This window comes from Lissotriton vulgaris, chromosome 6 (genome assembly GCF_964263255.1).
Source record: "Lissotriton vulgaris chromosome 6, aLisVul1.2, whole genome shotgun sequence".
Lineage (NCBI taxonomy): Eukaryota > Metazoa > Chordata > Amphibia > Caudata > Salamandridae > Lissotriton > Lissotriton vulgaris.
In genome coordinates this window covers 86,669,249-86,690,982 of record NC_141694.1, presented here as the reverse complement: position 1 = coordinate 86,690,982, position 21,734 = coordinate 86,669,249, and the positions used below count along the sequence as shown (strand labels likewise).

General features: G+C 40.3%; 1 protein-coding gene across 2 annotated transcripts in view; it reads right to left on the bottom strand.

The window, feature by feature from the left end:
- Nucleotides 1-477: 477 nt before the first annotated feature.
- ABCC10 (ATP binding cassette subfamily C member 10) overlaps nucleotides 478-21,734 on the bottom strand; it is a 450,580-nt gene continuing 429,323 nt past the window's right edge. For both annotated transcript variants that reach the window (XM_086925988.1, XM_086925983.1), the window contains one exon: nucleotides 478-836. In XM_086925988.1, the coding sequence (XP_086782114.1) occupies nucleotides 764-836 (73 nt within the window). In that variant the 3' untranslated portion in view covers nucleotides 478-763. The remainder of the gene's footprint in view (nucleotides 837-21,734) is intronic.

Genomic DNA, 21,734 nt, shown 5'->3' with positions numbered 1-21,734 from the left:
AGGAATTGAAAGTATAAAACATATGTTTGCTGGTGCATAGAACAGTGCATAGAACAGTGCATGCACAGTCTATAAAGGTTTGAAACAGCCTATGCACTAAGGCCTCTTTTAATCCATGAGTATCTAAATACTGACTGGATCATTACACTTCTGCAAAAAAAGTTCCTCACTAAATTTATTACAGCTTCAGTTTTACCACGGTACAATAAAATAGAACATACTGCTGACTGGCTCACTACGATACTAAAACAGCAGTGTCACAGTGTTTGCAGGAAGTCTAAGGATACAGACTGGGCAATTGAAGGCATAAAACACAAGTTTGCAGCTGCATACAAGACTGCATGTATACTCCATACGGATTTTAAGCAATCAATACCCTCCACCCCACTTTGCATATTTTAAATCAATACAAACATTTAAAGAATATATAACAGAATCTACAACTACTTCACTTTTAGTACAATAAATACATTAGTAGATAGTGCTCAAACCTTTATTATTTTTCAACAATAAATGTATTCTTGTAACATCTCATAATTTAACAGACATTCCAATGCAACTTCATCAGATATGTCATTCAGATCAATTTCCTCGTCAGCAGTTTCAGATTTAATTTGTACTAAAATTTCAACATAATTTAAAAGTTCCAGAAAATCTCCATCAAAGCTTTCGTCTTCAAAATCACAATTCATGTCTGCAGCACTAATTTCTCCTTCTTCACTCTCATTGCCTGTGACAGATACGATTAGTTCTTCAATTATACTCAAAGTAATATCCAAAATCTTCTGAGTATGAGGCTGTTCTTTTTCCATAATTTTTCCTTTATGTTCTTGCTCCTTGTATAAAAATATAAACAGTTAATTTTGTCACTTTTCGTAATATATAGTACAAAACTACAGTTTTCACCTATTTTGGCCTACAAAAACTACTGTATAAATACTATTATCTAATAACATTCTATTAGTAGAGTTTTAGCCCTTTGCAAAAGTATGCAACTATAATTACGTAACATTCATTAACCTAGGCCTCTCAGTTTATTGTCTAATTTTTATGTTATTAATTTCCTCGTGTTCTTCTACTAATTTTTCTTTATACCGTTGCTCGTTATCTATTCTCTCAATCCTTCAATATCTTATGTTTTTCATTAATGTTCCTTCTTAATTCAAAAGTCTTCCTACTTTTCCAAACTCAATGTGTTCTTTTCCCTTAAGACCTTCCTTAACACAAATTTTATCGTTTCTTGTTTTAAGTTAGAGAAAATACATCGACTGAGTACATTCAATATTGACTATAATGTCAGGTTAGTTTACTTACTCACTAACTTGTCAAACAACGTTCTTTAACTCTCACAGAAATATTTCCACTTTCTCTTCACGAATGTCTAAAGAGCAATTGAAAACGGGTCTGAACTCTGGAACGTCTTCGGTGAAGTGCACACTCGTTAGTCAGCGTGCGCCTCACCAAGGATTCCCCACAACTCTGTGGTAAATGACTAGATCGCAACTGTGTCTTTCAGACGCGGCCCGTGGATGGACTTGCAATGGGGCAGGCAGGGGGGGCAGTGGAGGGGCAGGGTGAGGGGTGATAAACAACGGAATCTGGATGATTGCAGGTAAGTAAACAATTACATTAATAAAATGAATTTCAGGCCATATTATCAACAAAACGCGATATCAACAAAAGGCAATACATTATCCCCGCTTATATCAGCAGGAAAGTGGTGATAAAGCGGCGATAATCTATCTCGTTTTGTTGATAATATGGCCCGAAATGCATGCTAATGGCTTCGTGGTGACGATCAAACGTGGTTATGACCACGTTGTAATGGCTGTTTCCCCCCAGAACACTGCAGCAACCTGGTCTGGGCGTCGTGGACTCCAGGGCAGTAGGCGGAGGGCCACGCAGCTCCTCATACAATATAGAAATCTTTGTGGGGTGATTGTTTCCGTGGTTTGATGGGTATGATTTAGGCCCAAACATTTAATTTTGTAGGGGGGTAAGTTTGCATGGGAAAATGTTGCAAGAGGTTTGTAAATGTGGTACACATTGTTTCGTATTATTTTGATTTATTTTCTAAGTTGTAGTTTATTCAGAGGAAATAGAAGTCATTAGTTTTCAATCCCAGTCTTGAATATCTTACTATACTATTTCAACATTATTTCTATTGTGGACCGTCATACATCCCCCCCCCCCCACAAAATAAAAGAAGTATGTACTTTTTTTAATGAACTTTTATTAAAAAAATAACTAAACAAAACTTAATTATAACTATATTGCAAACAAGTAGAAAAATAAGTTTAATAACAAACAATATTATAAGGAAATTGTTAAATGGACTTCATAAGATGTCCAATTGGTAATCTGGAAAACAAAAAAGAAAATTAGAGTTTAGAATTATGTAGAAGTGAGTAAATGAGCTGAACCATTACAAGTCAAGGTAACTCTATGGTTTTACGTGTGCACTGTGCCTCGTACATTTCACTTGTTATAATGCCGCGTTCAAGTGGTGTCTATATGGAAGTGCCTACTGTGTTACTGACACAAAAGTGGCATAACGGGATTGTAAATATGTTGACTTATTTCTAATGCAATGCTATGAAGACTTTGTAGATCTAGGTCTCTGTGCTTACCGTTGTATAAACACTGCGGCCAAAGACTTCAGCCAGTGGAATTCACAACTTCAGTTGGGCTGTTCTTCTACATGTGCAAGTGGACAGCAGTGTCTATAAGCTTAAGAGAGAAAGAGAAATGATGTCACAGAGAGTGAGAGAGAGAAAAGAACATTAAAACTGTCTCGCAGAGTCTGGAGTTGAGATTTTTTCTTGAAAAGTGAGACGTAGATTTACAAGATCCATGCGTCACTTTACCCATGTTAAAATTGACTCAAAAGTGGCGTAAAAAGGTTGTGGATCTGTTTGTCAGACTGTTGTAAGGTATTTGTTGTCACTGCTCGAAGGAAATTATAGATTTTACAGAGAAGCTGCTGTACACTAAGCACTCTGGGCCATATTATCAAGCCTGGGTGACAAAATTATCGCCATTTTATCGGCAGGAAAGTGCCGCTAAAGTGGCGATAATGGGTTTGATAATATCAACACTCGAAACCAGGAAGTGTTGGCGACCATCTTGTGCCTCGGTAGCACCGAGTCACAAGAAAACATTAAAACAAAGTTGAGAAATAAGGGAAGGGGGCAGGGTAGAAACATTCTGATCCTTTACGGTTGCTCAGGGGGTCGTATACGGATGTTTAGTCTTTTATTTTGTTTTTTAAAGAAAAATCGCGCTGTACGCGTACAGAAATCCGTACAATTACAAGCAGGAGCTGAATGCTGATTGGCTGTCAATACTCCAAACCAAGGAGTGTTGGCAGCCATCTTATTTGTCACGACAGCCGAGTCACAAGGAAACAGTAAAACAAGGTTGAGAAATAAGGAAAGGGGGTAGGGTAGAAACATTCTGAACATATACTGTTGCTCAGGGGATGGTAGATTTATTGTACGCGTACCAAGCACGTATGGACGACGTACAGCTGGAATGTTGAAGTCATCACTTAAGCGTACGTAAGCAAGAAAAATAAAAATAATTTTTGATATTTATGAAGTGTATTTGTTTATGTGTTATGTGGCTCTTAAAAGAGCTATTGTGTTTATTGGGAGATTATAGTACCTACAAGTAAGTACTGATGCAGAGTTTATGTTTATGAGAAAGACTCTGTTCCCCTCATCTGTAAAATGTACACCATCTCTCCTATAGATGCCATGCATATTGAAATGCAGATTGTTGTTGGAAATGGACCCCATTCGGTAGTCTCGGAGAAAGGCAGAAACAGATTTATTCACATGTTTCCTAGCTTTTTCAAACTGTGAACAATAGTGGTTGGGCCGCTTCCATGTCTGCCATTGGCATATATTAGAATATACAAAGGCAGTTTTGGGGAACAGTGTCATCAATTGTGCAAAGGTGTCCTTCATAAGCATTTCCAGAGCTAACCCAGTCAAAGTGCCTAGGTCATTCCCACCACAGTGCACAATTATGAGGTCAGGGGGTTGGAGATGCATAAAGGATTTAACCAATGGCATCAATTGGTGACACGTTAATCCTCTCTGTCCAATCCATTTAATGTCCACATTTGGTAAACCTAGGTCCTTGCGAATTCTTTTCTGTTGTGCGTACCTTTGGCTCCAGAAAATATAGCTGTGTCCCACAATCCACACTGTAAGCATTTTGAAGAGAGGTCTGGATGCACTCTGATGGCGTCTGTAAATGAAAGCTACTTTTCCCTCCTGAGGCGGAAGCCGGGAGGTCTCCCTCTTTACCTTTTGCTATTTTGCACCTTTTAAGACTTCTGATAGTTCGTTCTACAGACTTGATTTTAATAAGTGTGTGGGACTTCCTAAGCGCTCTCTGGCGCTCTGTGCTCATTCCCCCCTCCCTTCGCCTTCCACCAGCTCTCGGCTGAGGATCGACGCCGAGGGCTGTGTCCTTCGGTTTTGGCTGCCATATTGGGTGTTGGTCGGGCTGGTGATGCGCTCTAGCAGTGCTTTAAAAGGGACTCTCAGGATCAAGCGTGTGATTCTCTGACTAAGCTGCTTTTCCCTCCTGAGGCGGAAGCCGGGAGGTCTCCCTCTTTACCTTTTGCTATTTTGCACCTTTTAAGACTTCTGATAGTTCGTTCTACAGACTTGATTTTAATAAGTGTGTGGGACTTCCTAAGCGCTCTCTGGCGCTCTGTGCTCATTCCCCCCCCTCCCTTCGCCTTCCACCAGCTCTCGGCTGAGGATCGACGCCGAGGGCTGTGTCCTTCGGTTTTGGCCGCCATATTGGGTGTGGGCCGGGCTGGTGACGTGCTCTAGCAGCGCTTTAAAAGGGACTCTCAGGATCAAGCGTGTGATTCTCTGACTAAGCTGCTTTTCCCTCTTGAGGCGGAAGCCGGGAGGTCTCCCTCTTTACATTTTGCTATTTTGCACCTTTTAAGACTTCTGATAGTTCGTTCTACAGACTTGATTTTAATAAGTGTGTGGGACTTCCTAAGCGCTCTCTGGCGCTCTGTGCTCATTCCCCCCCTCCCTTTGCCTTCCACCAGCTCTCGGCTGAGGATCGATACAGAGGGCTGTGTGCTTCGGTTTTGGCAGCCATATTGGGTGTGGGTCGGGCTGGTGACGCGCTCTAGCAGCGCATTAAAAACGGATAGAGATGACTCCGCGCAGCGGACGCGTACAGCGGACGTGCCGGACCTGCGCCGGAGTCGTGCCAGAGTCCTGCCAGTCTGCGCCCGTCCGCGTCTCGGCAGCGGATGGCGCGGCAGGGGGCGTTGGCTCCAAGCTCACTTATACCGTAGCGGATCTATTGTCTCTCAGGACTAGTGTCGACACCTGTCGGCCTGTCTTTCCAGGGCGTTGCAAAGGTAAATGCTGTTGTCCTGGCTGTGGGTGGCACTCTAATATCTTCCGGGCATCCGAGGGGCCTCGTCCTCTCCCTGTTGACAACTACAAGTGCCTATTACTTAACACCCGCTCTCTGGGCAGACATGCTCTGGACATCTTTGATCTGTTAACAACCGAAAAACCATTATGTCTAATGCTTACCGAAACCTGGCTTAGTGAGTCTTCCAACCCTGATATTGCTACTGCCATCCCGCCGGACTATATACTCTATAGACAGGATAGATCCTTGGGTAGGGGTTGCAATTGTAGTCCAAAGATCTGCCACTTGTGTGGTCGTGCCATCTATGTCCATCTCTGGCTGTGAGTCTCTTGTCTTTTCCATCACTTTGTCCCCCCATCAATTATTTTCTGGGCTCCTGATTTATAGACCTCCTGGTCTGCGGGGTCCCTTCTTTGATGAGTTACAATGAGTAATTACCACACTTTGCTTGAAGGTTGAACACTGCATAGTGCTTGGGGATTTCAACATTCACATGGACGTTGAGTTGGATGGTGATGCAATTAAAATCAATGACATCACCGCCCCCCCTAGGTCTAACTCCCTATTTGTCGGATGCGACTCATGATAAGGGCCACACTTTGGATCAAGTGTTCTCCACCGTCCCCCTTGTCATGACTTGTCCCATCCCTGTTCTTTGGTCTGACCATTTTTTGATCTGTTTTCTAATTCAGGGCAGAAGCAAATCATCCTGTATAAACTCTAACCTTCTCAGGCACCCTAGTAGGCCATACCATAAGATCACTCCCGAAAGTCTGGCCCAAGCCTGTCAGGAACACCCCTGTATCTTATGAGGTAACCTGGATAGTTTTATTTATTTATTTATAGTGTTTTGTATAGCGCAAACAAGACCCGTGGGTATCAGAGCGCTTAACAAGGAAAGAATTACATATAGTCATTATAAAAGCAGTACTGACAGCAAGAGAATAATGAGGTAGAAAGCGATATACTATATGGACGAGACTAAATACATATATTCAAAATGACTGTGCAATTAGCATTAGGTGGCGAGCAAGGTTTGGCTTATGTCATAGAAACAAACCCTGCTCGTTGAGGTAGGGTTATGAGGCGTCCCAGTGCATATCAAGGATAATGAGTATAAATAAATCGGTGTGCTAGAAGATATATAGTATGATTGTGACATATAGTTAACGGTTCCACATAAATGGCTAAATAAATCAAGTGAGAGAGAAGTTCTATAGTGTGACTGTGAGATATAGTTAAAGTTCACACATAAATGAGGTAGCAGCAAACTGTCAGAAGTTCTATAGTATGACTGTGGGATATAGTTAAAGTTCACACATATATGAGGTAGCAGCAAAGTGTCAAGTCTCGGCTTGCACACGGCATCACTTCCTTATCCGCTGATGATCTTCCAATTTTCCAAGAAGAGGGCGGCCCTTAGTTAGCTGAGTTGCACATCCCAGTGATCGGTAGGTTTCTCTAAGTAGGGTATTTACTCATCAAGTGGCTCTTCAGTTCTCGTTTGAATGTTGCTGTATTTTGAATCTTCCTGATGTTTGGAGGGAGTGAATTCCAGATTCTGGGGGCAGCTCCGGAGAATGCTCGGATGTAGGTCTTTTTCTTGTGGAAAAAGGCTGGTTGTAATAGCAAATCTTTTGCGCTTCTAGTTGATCTGTTACCTCCTGAGAGCTTAAGTTTCTTGGCTAGGTATCTAGGCGTGTTGTAATGTACAGCTTTATGCGTGATACAGGCCATCTTCATTTGAATTCTAGCCTCGTAAGGTAGCCAGTTTAGTGCTTTCAGGCGAGGGGATATGTGATCGAATTTCTTCGTTCCCGTAATGAGTCTCACCGCTGCGTTGAGGCAGGCTTTTAGTGGTGCTGTGGATGATTTTGGCAAGCCCGCTAATGTGGTGCAGCCGTATTCGATCCTCGAGATGACTAGTGATTGGATAGCCAGTTTTAGATCTGTCTCAGAGATAAAGGGTTTCAGCTTTCTTAAGTAAGACAGGTGGAAGCGGGCGCTCTTGGCCAACGAGTTAATATGGTTTTTCATGTCGAGGTTCTTATCTAGTGTAATTCCTAGTGATTTGGCTGAATTAACTAGGGTCGGGGTGCAGTCTAGCGCTGTCACCAATTTAGTCCACTCTTTAACTTCAGATTGGCTCCTTGTTGGTGAGATTAGTAGGAATTCTGTTTTCTGGGCGTTTAGTTTCAAATGGTTCATTGTTAACCATCGCAAAGCACTCTTTAGTGTCTTGTTCATTAAGTCAATGTCCTCAAGGGAGGCGATCTTCAAGTATAGTTGCGTGTCATCCGCATACATGTGATAGGATACCTGAGATTTTTGGAGGATCTCGGTGAGAGGTTATACATATAAGTTGAATAGATCTGGTGATAGCGTTGAGCCTTGTGGGACCCCGACTGCGTTGGGGCTCGGGGATGAGATTGCTTGGTTAACCAGGAATCGCTGAGACCTGTTCTGTAGGAAAGAGCTGAACCATTTCAGCACGTTTCCCGACAGACCCATCCTGTCATGAAGTCTGGTCATTAGGACTTCGTGCTTTACCGTATCGAATGCTGATGATAGGTCTAGGAGGATCAGTAGGCAAGATTGATTACTGTCTAGGGCTTGTAGGGCGTCATCAACAATGTGCAGGATCGCAGTTTCCGTACTGTGCCCTGTTCTGAAGCCTGATTGGCAATCATCTAGAAGCGAGAATTTAGCGATGTTTTGACTTAGTTGGCCCTGTACGCATTTCTCAATGAGTTTAGCCAGTAGAGGGATGTTGGTCACTGGCCGATAGTTGTTCGGGTCTGTAGCATCAGCTGTCGGTTTTTTGAGGATGGGCATCACCTGCCCTGTTTTTAGACAGTCTGGGAGGGTTCCTTGTGCCAGTGAGGTGTTTATTATCTCGGTCCATATTGGAACTAGAGTGTGGCTGATTTCTCTTACACACTTTCCTGGTAAAGGGTCTTGAAAGTGGTTATTCGGTTTGAGTTCCGCCAGCGTTCTGGCGATCTTTTCCTGGTCGAATAGCTCAAATGTGTCCCATTTTGCCTTATTTTTAGTTTGGAGACTCTCCGGGGAGATGTTGGTCTCATTACTAGGTGGAGGTAATGACTTGAGGTTAGTTGCTGCAGTAGTAAGATCATCTTCAAGCAATTTAGATTTTTCCGTGAAAAATGCAGAGAATTCCTCGCAGCTTATGGGAGTCTTTGTATTCTCTAAAACCGTTTTGGCTAGTTTATTTGATTGTTGTTTTAGAATCTCGAAGAGTTTTCTTGGTCTGTTTCTGGCATTGTTCAATTCAACTCTGATAAATTCTTTTTTGGAGTTGATTATTTTCTTGTTGTATTCTTTCCTTGTTTTTCTGAGTGCTTTCAGCTCGGGGGAGGAGGGATGTTGTCTCCACCTCCTTTCGGCCATTCTCAGTTTGCGCCTGTCCTCATTCAATGATTCGTTAAACCAAGGATTTTTAGGTTTCTCTGATTTTTTGGGGCATGGTGTCATTGACGATATTACCGATCGAGGTTATGTAGTGATCCGTCAACTCATTGACATTCTGCTTGTTGTTGGGTGGCTTCAGGTCTTTCTCACACCTTTTCACCAGTCGATCAATGTTAGCCTCTTTTGTGTCTCGGGTCAGTTTCTTGAGCTTGCGTGGTTGCACGGTCCTGCCCTTTGTCATTGTAGGTATCGCAAATGTTATGATGTGATGGTCAGACCAGTCACATGGGTCTATAGCAAGGATAGAAGTCTCATCCTTTCTTGAGATAATCCAGTCTAAGGTCGCTCCTCGTGAATGAGTGGGTTGGTTGCAAGCTTGTACAAGATTTAGCTCATTGAGGAAGTCTTTAAGCGAGTTGACCAGTTTGTCACCGCCGTCATTCCAATGGAGGTTGAAGTCACCTAGGAATATGTTATTGGCGTCCGAATTAGAGTTGGTCGTTAAGATCTCCATCAGTTGTTCGGTGAACTTTGCGTTCTCTCCTGGTGGGTGGTAAAATATATGCAACTTGCAACTTTGATTCTTTGGTGTTCTCACATTAATACCAAGGTATTCACAGGATTCTAAGGGGTCAGAATGGAAATGGCCGATCTCGATCTCCGACCGGTGAATGCAAGCTATGCCTCCTCCCACATTCCCTGGTCTGTCTAGTCTGACGATGTTATATTGTGGCGGTATTAAGAGATCCATGGTAGGAGAGGATGATTCATTGAGCCATGTTTCCGTGAGGATGGCCAGATCAATTTCCTTATTGATGATGAGGGCGGCTATGTCTGCTGCATGTTTAGTTGCCGAACGACAATTAAGTAGAAGGCAGTTCAGGGGTTTCTGTGCTTTAACTAGTTTTCCATTATCCGATTCAGATGCAATAAGCTGAATATGTTGTAGATTTTGGTGAATTGCTTTCCTGTCATTCTTTCTGGCCCTTCTACTAGAGTCGATAGGTACTGTTTTGATATTCTCCTCCTTACTACGGGCAGGTTGTTCATACGACCTGAGTAAGGCCCTAGTTTCTTCATTCGACAAGGGCTTGGTAGTGACCTTGATACGTTACAGAGATGGCTGACTGAGCGGCTAGATGACCTTGCCCCACTCTCTACGCCTCGCTCATCCACCAAGCGGAGCTCGGCACCATGGTTTTCCGAGTCTCTGGCTCTATCCCGGCGTAACTGTAAGTTAGCCGAAAGGTTATGGCGTAAGCAATATGATGCGGAAGCCAAGACCGCTTACAAAGCATCTATTAAGCTTTATCACGCCGATATTCTGGCTGCAAAAAAGAGTTATTTTTCCACCAGAATTGAGTCAGCATCCAACTCCTGTAAAGAAATCTTCACTATTGTCAAGGAGTTTGTCTCTCCCAAAGCTAGTGCAGTTCAGCACGAGTTCTCTGAATCATGGGTCACTGCGTTGGCCAACTTCTTTACTATAAAAATTAAACAGATCCAAGACTCCTTTCCCTCCTCTGGCCTGAGCTCAGATCTCATTGATAGTAATCCATCAACCTTATCCACCGAATCCAGTCCTGCCTTATCGGAGTTTCCTGTTATGTCCACTTCCACCTCTCTGGATCTCCTACTCAGGATCAAGTCAGGCTCTCCTCTGGACCCTTGTCCTGCGACCTTTCTAGCCAGTACCGCCAAGATTCTGAACCCTCTAATAAATCCTGTTCTCAATCTATCTTTGGCAAGTGGCACTGTCCCCCTGGCCTGGAAAAGGGCAATGGTTGTTCCACTTCTGAAAAAGCCTGGTCTTGACCCTGAGAAGCATGAAAACTATAGGCCAATATCCCTTTTACCTAGTTTGGCAAAGATTGTGGAAAAGCACGTCCACTCTGTGCTCTCCACTTTCCTGGAAGATCATGGTCTGCTCCACTCCACCCAGTCAGGCTTTCGCTCCAATCTGAGCACCGAGACCGCTCTTTTGGAAGTAAATGAAGCCATCAAGGAAGTTCTTGACTCAGGTGGAAGAGCTATGCTGGTGATGTTAGATCTGTCAGCGGCCTTTGACACCGTCCCCCATGAGGGTCTCTTGAGTAGACTCTATGAGATCGGTCTTAGAGGGACGGTGTTGAGCTGGCTTAGATCTTATTTAGCGGGTCGTCGACAGGTGGTCTGGGCCCCCCCGTACTCTGCCGAAGTACCGCCGTTGGAGGTCGGAGTTCCTCAAGGGTCGGTGCTTAGCCCGACCCTTTTGAACATCTTTATGACTCCATTGGCGGTACTGGCGGAGTCCTTTGTTGCCCAGATCATATCCTACGCCGATGACACCCAGCTTCTCTTCACCTGTAAAAAGGGTGTTGAGTTTGACGGAGAGAGCATCCGTGGCTGCCTTGGGGCTGTCCTCGACTGGTTTCAGCGAAGCAGCCTCAAGTGCAACCCTGATAAATCGGAGGTGCTCTTCTTTGGTTGTCAGGCAGACCCGCCTTGGCAGGACTGGTGGCCGGTGAATATGTTTCCTCCGTCATCTTCCTCTTCGGTGGCTAAAAATCTTGGGGTTAAAATTGATAACAATCTATCATTGAAGTCCCAGATAACAGGCCTTACCGGCACATGCTTCGGTCTCCTGAAAATGTTGCGAAAGTTCCTCCCTTTGCTTCCTTTGGTCCATAGGAGGCTGACGGTACAGGCCTTAATTTGTTCCAGGCTCGACTATTCTAACTTTCTTTATTTGGGTCTTCCGGACTACCTTCTGCAAAAACTTCAAGTGGTCCAAAATTCTGCAGCGAGGGCCATTTTTGGCCTTCCCCGCCATGCTAGATCATCGGAGCTATTACTCTCCCTTCACTGGCTTCCTGTCAGGAAGCGGATTGTCTTCAAGGCTCTTACATTGGCCCACAAGGCACTCCATGCGGTTGGGGCCAACTACATTCAGAAACGGCTTACTTTTTATAAGCCTACAAGATCCCTTGAATTTGAATCCCTTGGTCTGGCAACTGTCCCAATCATTAGAAAAGCTAGGATAGGTGGTCGCTCTTTTAAACATCTTGCTCCCAAGTTGTGGAACTCCCTCCCCTTGGAACTCCGTTGCACAAAATCTGTTTGCCTTTAGAAAGGGTCTGAAAACTTGGCTCTATAGTCAATAACAGGTCTGTTTCTTGTTTCTTATATTCTCTGTTTTCAGCTATGGGTCAGAAAGCGCCGGGACACTCCTTGGAGTAGCCGAGCGCTATATAAGACACCCATAACATAACATAAATGGTAGTTTGAAAAGAAAGATTTTTCTAAAATGGTGGACAACATGCAGTTTTGAAAAAGAAAAGAAATGATTGGTTGTTTGACAACATTTTACAGAATACTAGGTTGCATATTTCTGTTTTTTAAAAGCCTTATTATTATTGGTTAAGAAAAAGTGATAGAAAAGAACGTTACATAAAATAAGCTGGTATATTCTCCAGTCAAGCATACTTGCTGTTTCAATTTGCAACAATGTATGATGAACTTTTCACCTGTGTGCTGAGTTAGGTGTTCCCTGAAGTGTTTCTATGGTAACTGGCAGATGGTGGAATTGGGGAAGGGTTGAAAGTTTTGTTACTTGGAAAGGTTTGGAATGTTAAACCAATAGAAATGTGTGTTTTATTTTGAATTAATGTGTACAGGATTTTAATTGGTTATTTATATGTATGTATGTATGTGTAAAATGAGAGGGAAAATGTTCCATTTGACGGTTCTGCTGCAAACACGGAACTAGAGAGATTCTGTACAAGAATATCCACTGTGTGAGTGGTATTCTTCTTAATCTACAAATCAATTTGAAAGGTGATTTGATAAGTTGTATGGGAGTGTGTGCAGTGCATCTTTGTACATTAAGGAATTATGGGGTATATCAAGACAGGCGATAATATTATTGCCGCTTTATACGTAGAAAACCTCAGATAAAGCGGCGATAACGTTATCGCCTGTCTTGATAATATGCCCCTATATTTCTCCGTTGTTAAAAGTTTTATAGTAGGGAATGTGTTTTGCTATAATGCATGCTGTTATGTTTTTTTGTTTAATATCATTTTGTGCGTCTCTGTACATTAAGGGATTATGGGCCATATTATCAAGAAAGGGTGATACATTATCGCCGCTTTTATTGGCAGGAAACGGCCGGTAAAGCGGCGATAATGTCCTCGATAATATATCCTTGTGAATTCTCATAGAAGCCCAGGTTATGGGCTTAACCTGGGCTTCTATGGGAATTCACAAGGATATATTATCGAGACCATTATCGCCGCTTTAGTGGCAGTTACCTGCCGGTAAAAGCGGCGATAATGTATCGCCCTTTATTGATAATATGGCACTGACGGGCATATTATTAAGGACCGGTGTTAAAATTATCGACGTTTTATGGGCAGGAAACTACTGATAAAACGGCGAAAATGGGCTTGGTAATAAGGGGCATATTACCAACAAGTAGCAATATTTATTGCTAAATAGGCTTAGCGACGATTTTTTTATCGCTGCCTATCGCTGGATATGTTAGCTGAGAAAACATGCTATTAGCAACGTTTTTCTCCATTGTGCTAAAATATCCAGCGATAACAGCGAAATGCGTGAATATCGCTGAGAATACAGCGATATTCATGAATTAGCGACTAAATGCTCTTAGCCATGTTATCCACCTCCCATTGGATAACATGGCTCAGAACTGGTCTGGGCAGGTGTTAGTATTTGGAGATATTTGCGCTTAGCGCAAATATTTCCAACACTACGCCTGCCTTGCTAATAGGCGATAGCGACGTTAGTGACTGCTTTCAGTCGCTAACTGGTTGGGTACCCCCACTTTGCATGTCATTAGCGATAAACATTGCTGACATGCAAAGCGGGCCCCAAACCGCTCGCTATCGCCTATAAGCTGTCGCTAACATCAGTTAGCGACAGCTTGCTATTAGGGTGATAGAATTATCGCCCCCCTTGGTAATATGCCCCTAGGTTCTTGTAAATTGCTATAGGAGCCCAGGTTCTGGTGTTAACCTGGGCTGGTATGGGAATTCTCAAGAGCATATTATCAAGCTCATTATCGTTGCTTTATCGGCATTTTCCTGCTGATAAAAGCGGCGATAATCTATCGCCTTTTGTTGATAATATGCCCCAAAATTCATGTTATTAATTTAATTTTTACTTACCTGCAATGATTCACATTCTGTTGTGTATCACTCCTCATCCTGCCCCTCTCCTGCCCCGCCTGCCTGCCCCATCGCAACTCCCTCCACGGGCCGCGGTTGTTTCTTTATTCCGTTATATATCAGTGTCTATTTATACTCTCATTTTTTATTATATTATCCTTGTTTCATACTCCTTGTTCTTTTGTTGTAAGTCCTTTTATTTTTATAGTCCGAGGTTTGTCCTCATAATCCTCCCTCTGTTCTTGTAAGCAATATAATAGAATATTTGATATTTTTTTTTTGTAATGTTATATATATATTTTTATTATAGGTTGTGTTTATCGATACTGAAAATACTGTATGATGCCAACGAAGTTCCAAAAGCGCAAGCAACGAAAGAAAAGTGTGTATTTGAAGATAAGTCATCAAGAAGATTTACATGAAGAGAGATGTCTTAACAAAGAGAAAGAAAGTCCTGGTAAGAGCAGGAGCACTTTTTTGAGGAAAATATTAAAGACTAAGGGCCATATGTATCAAGCTAATTAGCATTCGCAAAGGCTGAAATTCGCAGAATTTCGGCCTTTGCGAATGCTAATTAGCTAAATGATATGTATGTAACATTTTTGCTGTAAAATAAGGAATCGCAAAATTTGCTATTCTTTATTTGCGATTGCACTTAAGGAATCGCAAATTTTGCGATTTTTTAAATGCAATGTATTAACGAAAAAAGCATGCAAAAATGCCCATAAGGATTCGCAAATTACCACCAACTTCTAGTTGGTGGTAAGTTGCGAATTTTTATAAAAAAGCAAGTCCCAAAAAAACAAAAGGTGCCATATGACGCTCATACATGCCCTTAGGGCATGTATGTGCGCCATATGCCCCCACATGTCATTTCAGGGGTTCAGCAGGGTGTTCTTGAGACACCCCTGCACCCTTGAAAATATTCCTAATTTGCGATTAGCAAATTGCTAATCGCAAATTCCCCCTTCATTCCTATGGGCCTCCTGGCCCATAGAAATGAATGGGTAATTTGCGATTAGCAATTTGCTAATCGCAAATTAGGAATGGTAAGGAATCGCAAAAAAGTAGCGATTTTGTACATACATACCATTTTGCGAATTCCAAATAGCGATTCCTTAATAATCGCTATTTGGAATTCGCAAAACGGGACTATGATACATATGGCCCTAAGAGTAGTGTTCAGAAAGAGAAAAATGTTTTTAGTGTATCAGCAACGAAAAAAAAATACTAATAAAGAGAAGAATAATGGAAAATCAAGTGCAGACAAAACTGTGTATAGTAAAAGGAGAAAAAATCAATTTATGGAAATTTGGAAACAAATGTTTTATAATAGATTTGTAACAAATTTAATTAAAGAAATTAAGGTATGTAAGAAAAAAACTGTATTTTATAAGAAGAAGAAAGCTATAGAAAATGTAGTTGAGAAAGCTTTGGAATTGAAAAGAAAATTGTTTATTTTAGTCATCAATAGAGTTAGATCACTAGATAAGCGAATCCATTTAATGAAGTCCAAAAGTAAGTGGAGAAGATTAATTAACAGAAGTAATTTTTGTGAGTTTTTTTGGGTGAATGGAAACATAGTTCAAGTTCCGAGCCTTTTTTAATGAAGAAAGTTATCTTCAGAGTAATGGTTAGTTGCATGCAGTTGACACCAGTGGTCGTGCTTATGAGGTTAGAAATGGTTGTCCTATTGAGAAAAAGAAAATTGTTTCTAGAAATGCAGAAGAGGTGTTAGCTGGTGAAGTTTTAGGGAGACGTCCTAAAGCTCCAGTGTACACTTGGAATTGTAGTAGTAGTTGCAGTGTGCAGCAAGAATATTAATTTTTTACGCAATTTATTATGTAATTATACTAAGAAAAGTGTTAAACAAAAGATTAAGATGTTGCAAGGACTAGACCCTTGCAGCGTGAGAGAAAATACTGGTTTGCAAGGTCATTCTCTGGCTTGTCTTTCTAAAAAAGTATGTTGAAGTGTTATCCACCATTTCAGGATGTTAGCAGTTCATCATACTCAGATGAGGAAATTAGTCAGAACATTGCATTACGCGAAAAGTCCAGCACTAATGTTAAAAATGTTGAACAGTGCTGTTTTGCATGGATCTGTATCAAATGTAACAAATGTTTGTGATGAAATTCAGATTTGGTCCTCAGGAAGATAGTGGAGAAAGTGAGAGATTAATAGAAAATGTAGAAGAGAATGTAGGACAGTGCAGTGTAGGACATTTTTAGCAAGAAATTATGCAGTTTAAGGTGATTTCAGGTGAAAGGCCACATTTTTCTTGTATCTGTTGTCCCCAATTTAGTTATAAAAATCAGACCAGAACTGTTGATCGGTATTTAAAAAGTGAAAAAGGAAATAATAATGAGTGGAAGGATTTTGCAACTTATTTGTTGGTAGAGAATTGTTTTGATTTGGGTTCTGATCAGCGTATTTGTAAATATTGTTATAACAAATTAGATGAGAACAAAATGCCTGCTAGAGCTGTGCATAATAATCTTGAGTTTGTAAATATTCCTTCGGAACTGATGGATTTAAATACCTAAGAGTCTATTCTTATTCAATGTGTGCATCCATTTCAGGCTGTTGTTCGTATGGAGCCTAAGACAGGAAAATTGCCTCCTTCTGATTTACAGAGAGGATTAAAGGGAAGAGTTGTATATGTGCCTCTAGATTTAAAGAAAAATATTGAAACTATTGGTGTAGAAAATGTAGAGGATGAACCTTTAGTTATTCTTGTTAATGGCGTTCCTATTAAGAGTAAGAAAGTCTGGCAAGAATTAGTGGATGTTAGGAAAGTGAAAAAGGCAACGTTGTATCTGGTAAGAAATAATCAATATTACAAAAATGTGTATGTGGGAGATGAAGAATTAACTGTACAAGAAGATAGTGACTTGCCATCTGGACAAATTGAAAAAGTGGATGTGTCCAGAACTGAAGAAATCTACGAACATTACAGTGTTCATCCATTGCATTCCAAAGAAATGATGGGGAATGCTATAGTTATTTCAAATGAAAGAAGCAAAAGGAAGTCCCATTAGTATATGGGAAAAAAGCTTGGAAGCTCGTTGTTTCCCCCAGTTGTTTCCTACAGGAAAAGGAGGACGATATGATGAACGACCTGTGCAGATTCCTGCATCTGAATACCGGACATCAAGATTATATGCAGAAGATCTAAGATTTCAACAATGTATTCCGTATTTGTTTCATCTTTTGTTTGAGAGTGATTTGTCTGGACTTTCTTATGCAGTAAACCAAATATTGAAAACAGATATGCATCTGCAAAATGTTTCGGCAAAGGAATTTATGAATAAAGTACAGCAGAAAGATAATGTTTTGGAATCTCAGCTGATTAATCTGATGGTATGTCAGCGTGGTACTAATGAGTACTGGTACTGTTGTCACAGAGAACTCAAATGTATGCTAAGGAACTTAGGAACTCCTACATGGTTCCTTACTCTAAGCTGTGCTGAATATGCTTGGGATGATTTACTTCAATTTCTTCGAGAGGCAAATCCAAATATACTAAATATCGAATACAAGACACCTGGAGAATTGTGCTATTTGGATCCTGTTAATGTATGCAGGTATTTCAATCATAGATTCGAAGCTATGATGTCTTTTATCACCAATAAAAAAAATCCTCCTCTAGGAGAGGTTCTGGATTTCTTTTAGAGAAAGGAGTATCAAGCAAGAAGTGCTCCTCACATACATATGCTATTATGGATCAAAGATGCTCCCAAATTTGGAACAGACTCAGATGATACTGTGTTGTCTTTTATTGAAGAATATGCTACATGTGAAGTACCCAAAACTACACAAAATAAGGACTTAAGACAACAAGTCTTACAATTCCAAAGCCATTGTTGTGGGAAATACTGTCGTCGAAAGTACAAATCTATGGACAAATTCTACAGCAAATGCCGTTTTGCATTTCCTCGACCTGTAATATTGAAAGGAAGAGTGAACAGTTTTATGTCATCTTTGCGACATACTATCACAAGAAAGTCTCCTAAAAATACCTACCACTTAAGAAGAAATGAAGAGTCAAAATACATAAATGACTACAACCCAGTCATTTTGTCCATGTGGAATGCTAATATGGATATTCAATATGTTGCAGACAATTCCATTGCTGTTGCTCGATATGTGACATCGTACATAACAAAGTCAGAAAAGACAGAATTGAAGGAAATGTGGGAAGAGATTTCCCGTGAGAAGAGTCTAAGTAAGAAATTATACAGTTACAGTTTGAAGATGTTATCTCATTGAGAAACTGGAGCGTATGAATGCTCGGATCACTTATCATCTGCAAGTCTGTACTCTAAATCTAGAAGAATCATTTGGGTGAGTCTAGGTCTTGCTGCAACACGAAACTGAGTTCTTAAATCTGTATAAGAAATTGAATATTTAGCTGAAAAAGAGCCAGAAAGTACAGATATTGTGAAAACTAATATGTTAAATACATATTATCCAAATAGAAGTCATCATCTTGAGAACATTTGTCTCTATGAAGTGCTGCAAAACTATATTTTTAAACGGAACATTACCGAAAACATCAATAATGGTATATATGCCGTGATTGATTCCGAAGGATGTCTGGTGAAACAAAGAAAGGGACATTTGATTAATCACCGTAAACTGAGTTGCGAAACACCTGACAAAAGGGAATTTTACTATTTAGCTCTTTTGCAACTTTTCAAGCCATGGCGTTCAGAATTGGAATTACTAGGAGATTTTGAGAGCTATGAAGATTTCTTCAATGCAACTAAAGATACTATAGAATGTCCTGTTTTTTGCTAATTATGTGAAAATGTTGAATGACGAAATTGAGCAAGAAGCTACAATTGCAGCTGAGATTGCTAGAGACAGTTCTCAAGACAGTCAAACTTCTTTTCCATTGAGTCAGAACCCATTAGGAGAACCAATTGTTCTAAATGAAGCAGCAACTGCTATGGAAGAGGTGGAAACAGCAATGTATGAACGTCAAGAAGATGTAACAAACTTAGGAAACTTGGAAGAACAACTAAATCTTGAGCAGAAAGAAATATATGAGCAAGTGAGAGAACAGATTGACCATGGATTACTTCATGAGAAGAAAGAATGCTCTTGCTCATCATTTGAACCTATCCGTATGTATGTGAGTGGACAAGCTGGAACAGGAAAAAGTTTTTTAATTAAAGTAATCACAAGTTTTCTACAGAAAAGAACTAAGTCACATTTGTCTTGTGTTGTCACTGCTCCAACTGGATTAGCAGCTCACAATATTAAAGGAATTACTTTACATCGTTTATTAATGCTACCAGTAGAGCATGACAACAAATTAGAATACCACAAGCTATCTGGAGAAGCTTCTTGTGAAGTTTCAAGAGTGTTGAGGAAAATGAAGCTTCTCATTATTGATGAGGAAAGCATGGTCTCAAACTTAATGCTTGCCTTTGTGCATTTAAGAATGCAGCAAATTCTTAAAACAGAGTATGACGTATTATTCGGAGGAAAACACGTCATAGTTTTTGGAGATCTTCTACAACTTACTCCTGTAAAAGGACAGCCAGTGTTTCAATCAATCAATCAGGAGTTTGTTAAAGCGCAACTACTCACCCGTAAGGGTCTCAACTGTAAAACACTGGTGCATGAAAATACTAGAAAGTCTTTGTCAATGTAAACATTTGGTCATATTTTCAGTATAAGGATATTACTACAAATATGCGACAGGCAAATGATGTTGATTATGGAACTATTCTTCAAGATATAAGAATTGGAAAATTGACCAAACATGGCAAACAAACTTTACAGAGACGATTAATTTCCAATTTTTTCCAAATGCAAATATTGTCCCAGAGAAAATATACATGAGAATTGCAGAAAACAAATCTGTCATCTGCTTAATGCTAACACTGCGTGAATGTTCTATATTCAATGAAGAAATGTTAAAGTTGGAAAATGAAGAAATTATAAAATTGGAAGCAATTGATAAAATAGAACATGAAGGAATCAGTATTATTTTGAGTGAAAAGTTGAAGAGGAAATTGGATTGTTTAGAGAAATCGATAAGTAAAACTGCTGGTTTAGAAAAGAATTTATATGCATGTGCAAATTGTAGGGTCATTTTGTGACGTAAATTGAATGTGGAAAAAGGTTTAGTAAATGGAGCAATTGGTAAAATTGTTGATTTTGTTAATTATGTAAATATGATCACTATTTTTACTCTCACTAACATATATTAAATCTCATGAACTTTTGATAGGAATTATAATTTAGACTATATATTTTATGTGAAAGTAATTTATTTAAGTGATGAAAAATGTATTGTGCGTATTTTAACGTTTTTAAAGATGATTTGCAATGGTTTTAATTACCTATGCTAATAAACTATTACTTACTTACTTACTTAATTATGTTCAAAGTTCAAGTTCAAAAGACCTTTATTCGAATTTCATAAAATTCATAAACGTACCGCAGTTAAAAACAATTCATTTACATTATACATTATTACAAAGATTTCATAATTGAAATGTCATAATTAAAATGTAATACAGTTCAACTCTATTGAGGCTAATTTCAAGGATTTTCCATCATTTTGCGCACTCGTGTTATCAGTCTCAGAAAAGTGCTTGTGCGGAAAATTAGTTCATCAGAATCCAGGGAAACCAACATTCTATAAGACTCATTAAGTGAAAGTGGTCTAAATATCTTAAAATAAGGAGTTAAAACCATTTGATATATCTGAGATAAAATTTACAAAAGAATAGGAAGTGCAAATCATCCTGTGAGCTAACACCATCGCATGGGCAAGGATTATAGTTAATGCTATGTCGGTAACCCAATGGGAAAGACAACAGAAATTTCACTGAACCCGCTCTTAGACGAAACAAAAGTGATCTCTCCCAGCTAGTCATGGGTAGGGAGAGGTAGGGCGGGAGTGGTTGTCTACACAATTCATTTCCCAAGTATTTTGCGACAGTTGATTTCGATGATTCTTTTCCCATCCGTTCAAAATTATAAAGTGCATACAGTGCATTTTTAACCTCAGCATTATCCTTGGGTTCGATCCTAGTAGGGTCTGAGAATAGATTGCCTCTGTCCACGGCACTCAGTGTTTTAAAAACTCCTGAGAGCCATGGAATCGCCATACCATGATCACAGTTTAAGCAGTCTTTTATAATATCTTGTGTGAGGGTAGCAGCGTTGTCCCTCCTAACTCTAATCCAGAAAAGTGCTGGTCTGGCTCTAATAAAGTCGCTTACATATGGGAGATTTAATTCATTATGGCAAATATAATCAGAGGATGAAATTGGGGCGCCCAATATTTTCCTGCAAAAACGGCTTTCTTCCCGCTGAATGCATGGGCTACTTCCCAACCCCCAGACCTCGGCTCCATATGAGGCAACAGGTAAGCACTGTAGTCTAAAAAATGTAAAAATAGCTTTAGTGGCACCTATTTTCTTCGGGCGGGGCAGGCTCAAAATAGAATTGGTGGCTTTCGAGAACTTGCTCGTGGCGTGGGCCAAGTGCCCACTCCACGAGCCGTTCGCAGCAAAAACCAATCCTAAATAAGGAAATGTGGGAACAGATTTGAGTTTATCTGTGCCTATCTGTATGGTATTGAGCTTTCTTTTCCCGGGGCCACATGACATAATGAAATTTTTTTTAAAATGTACCCGCATTTCTAATCCCTCCATAAAGTGAGCAAAACTATGAACAAGTAAG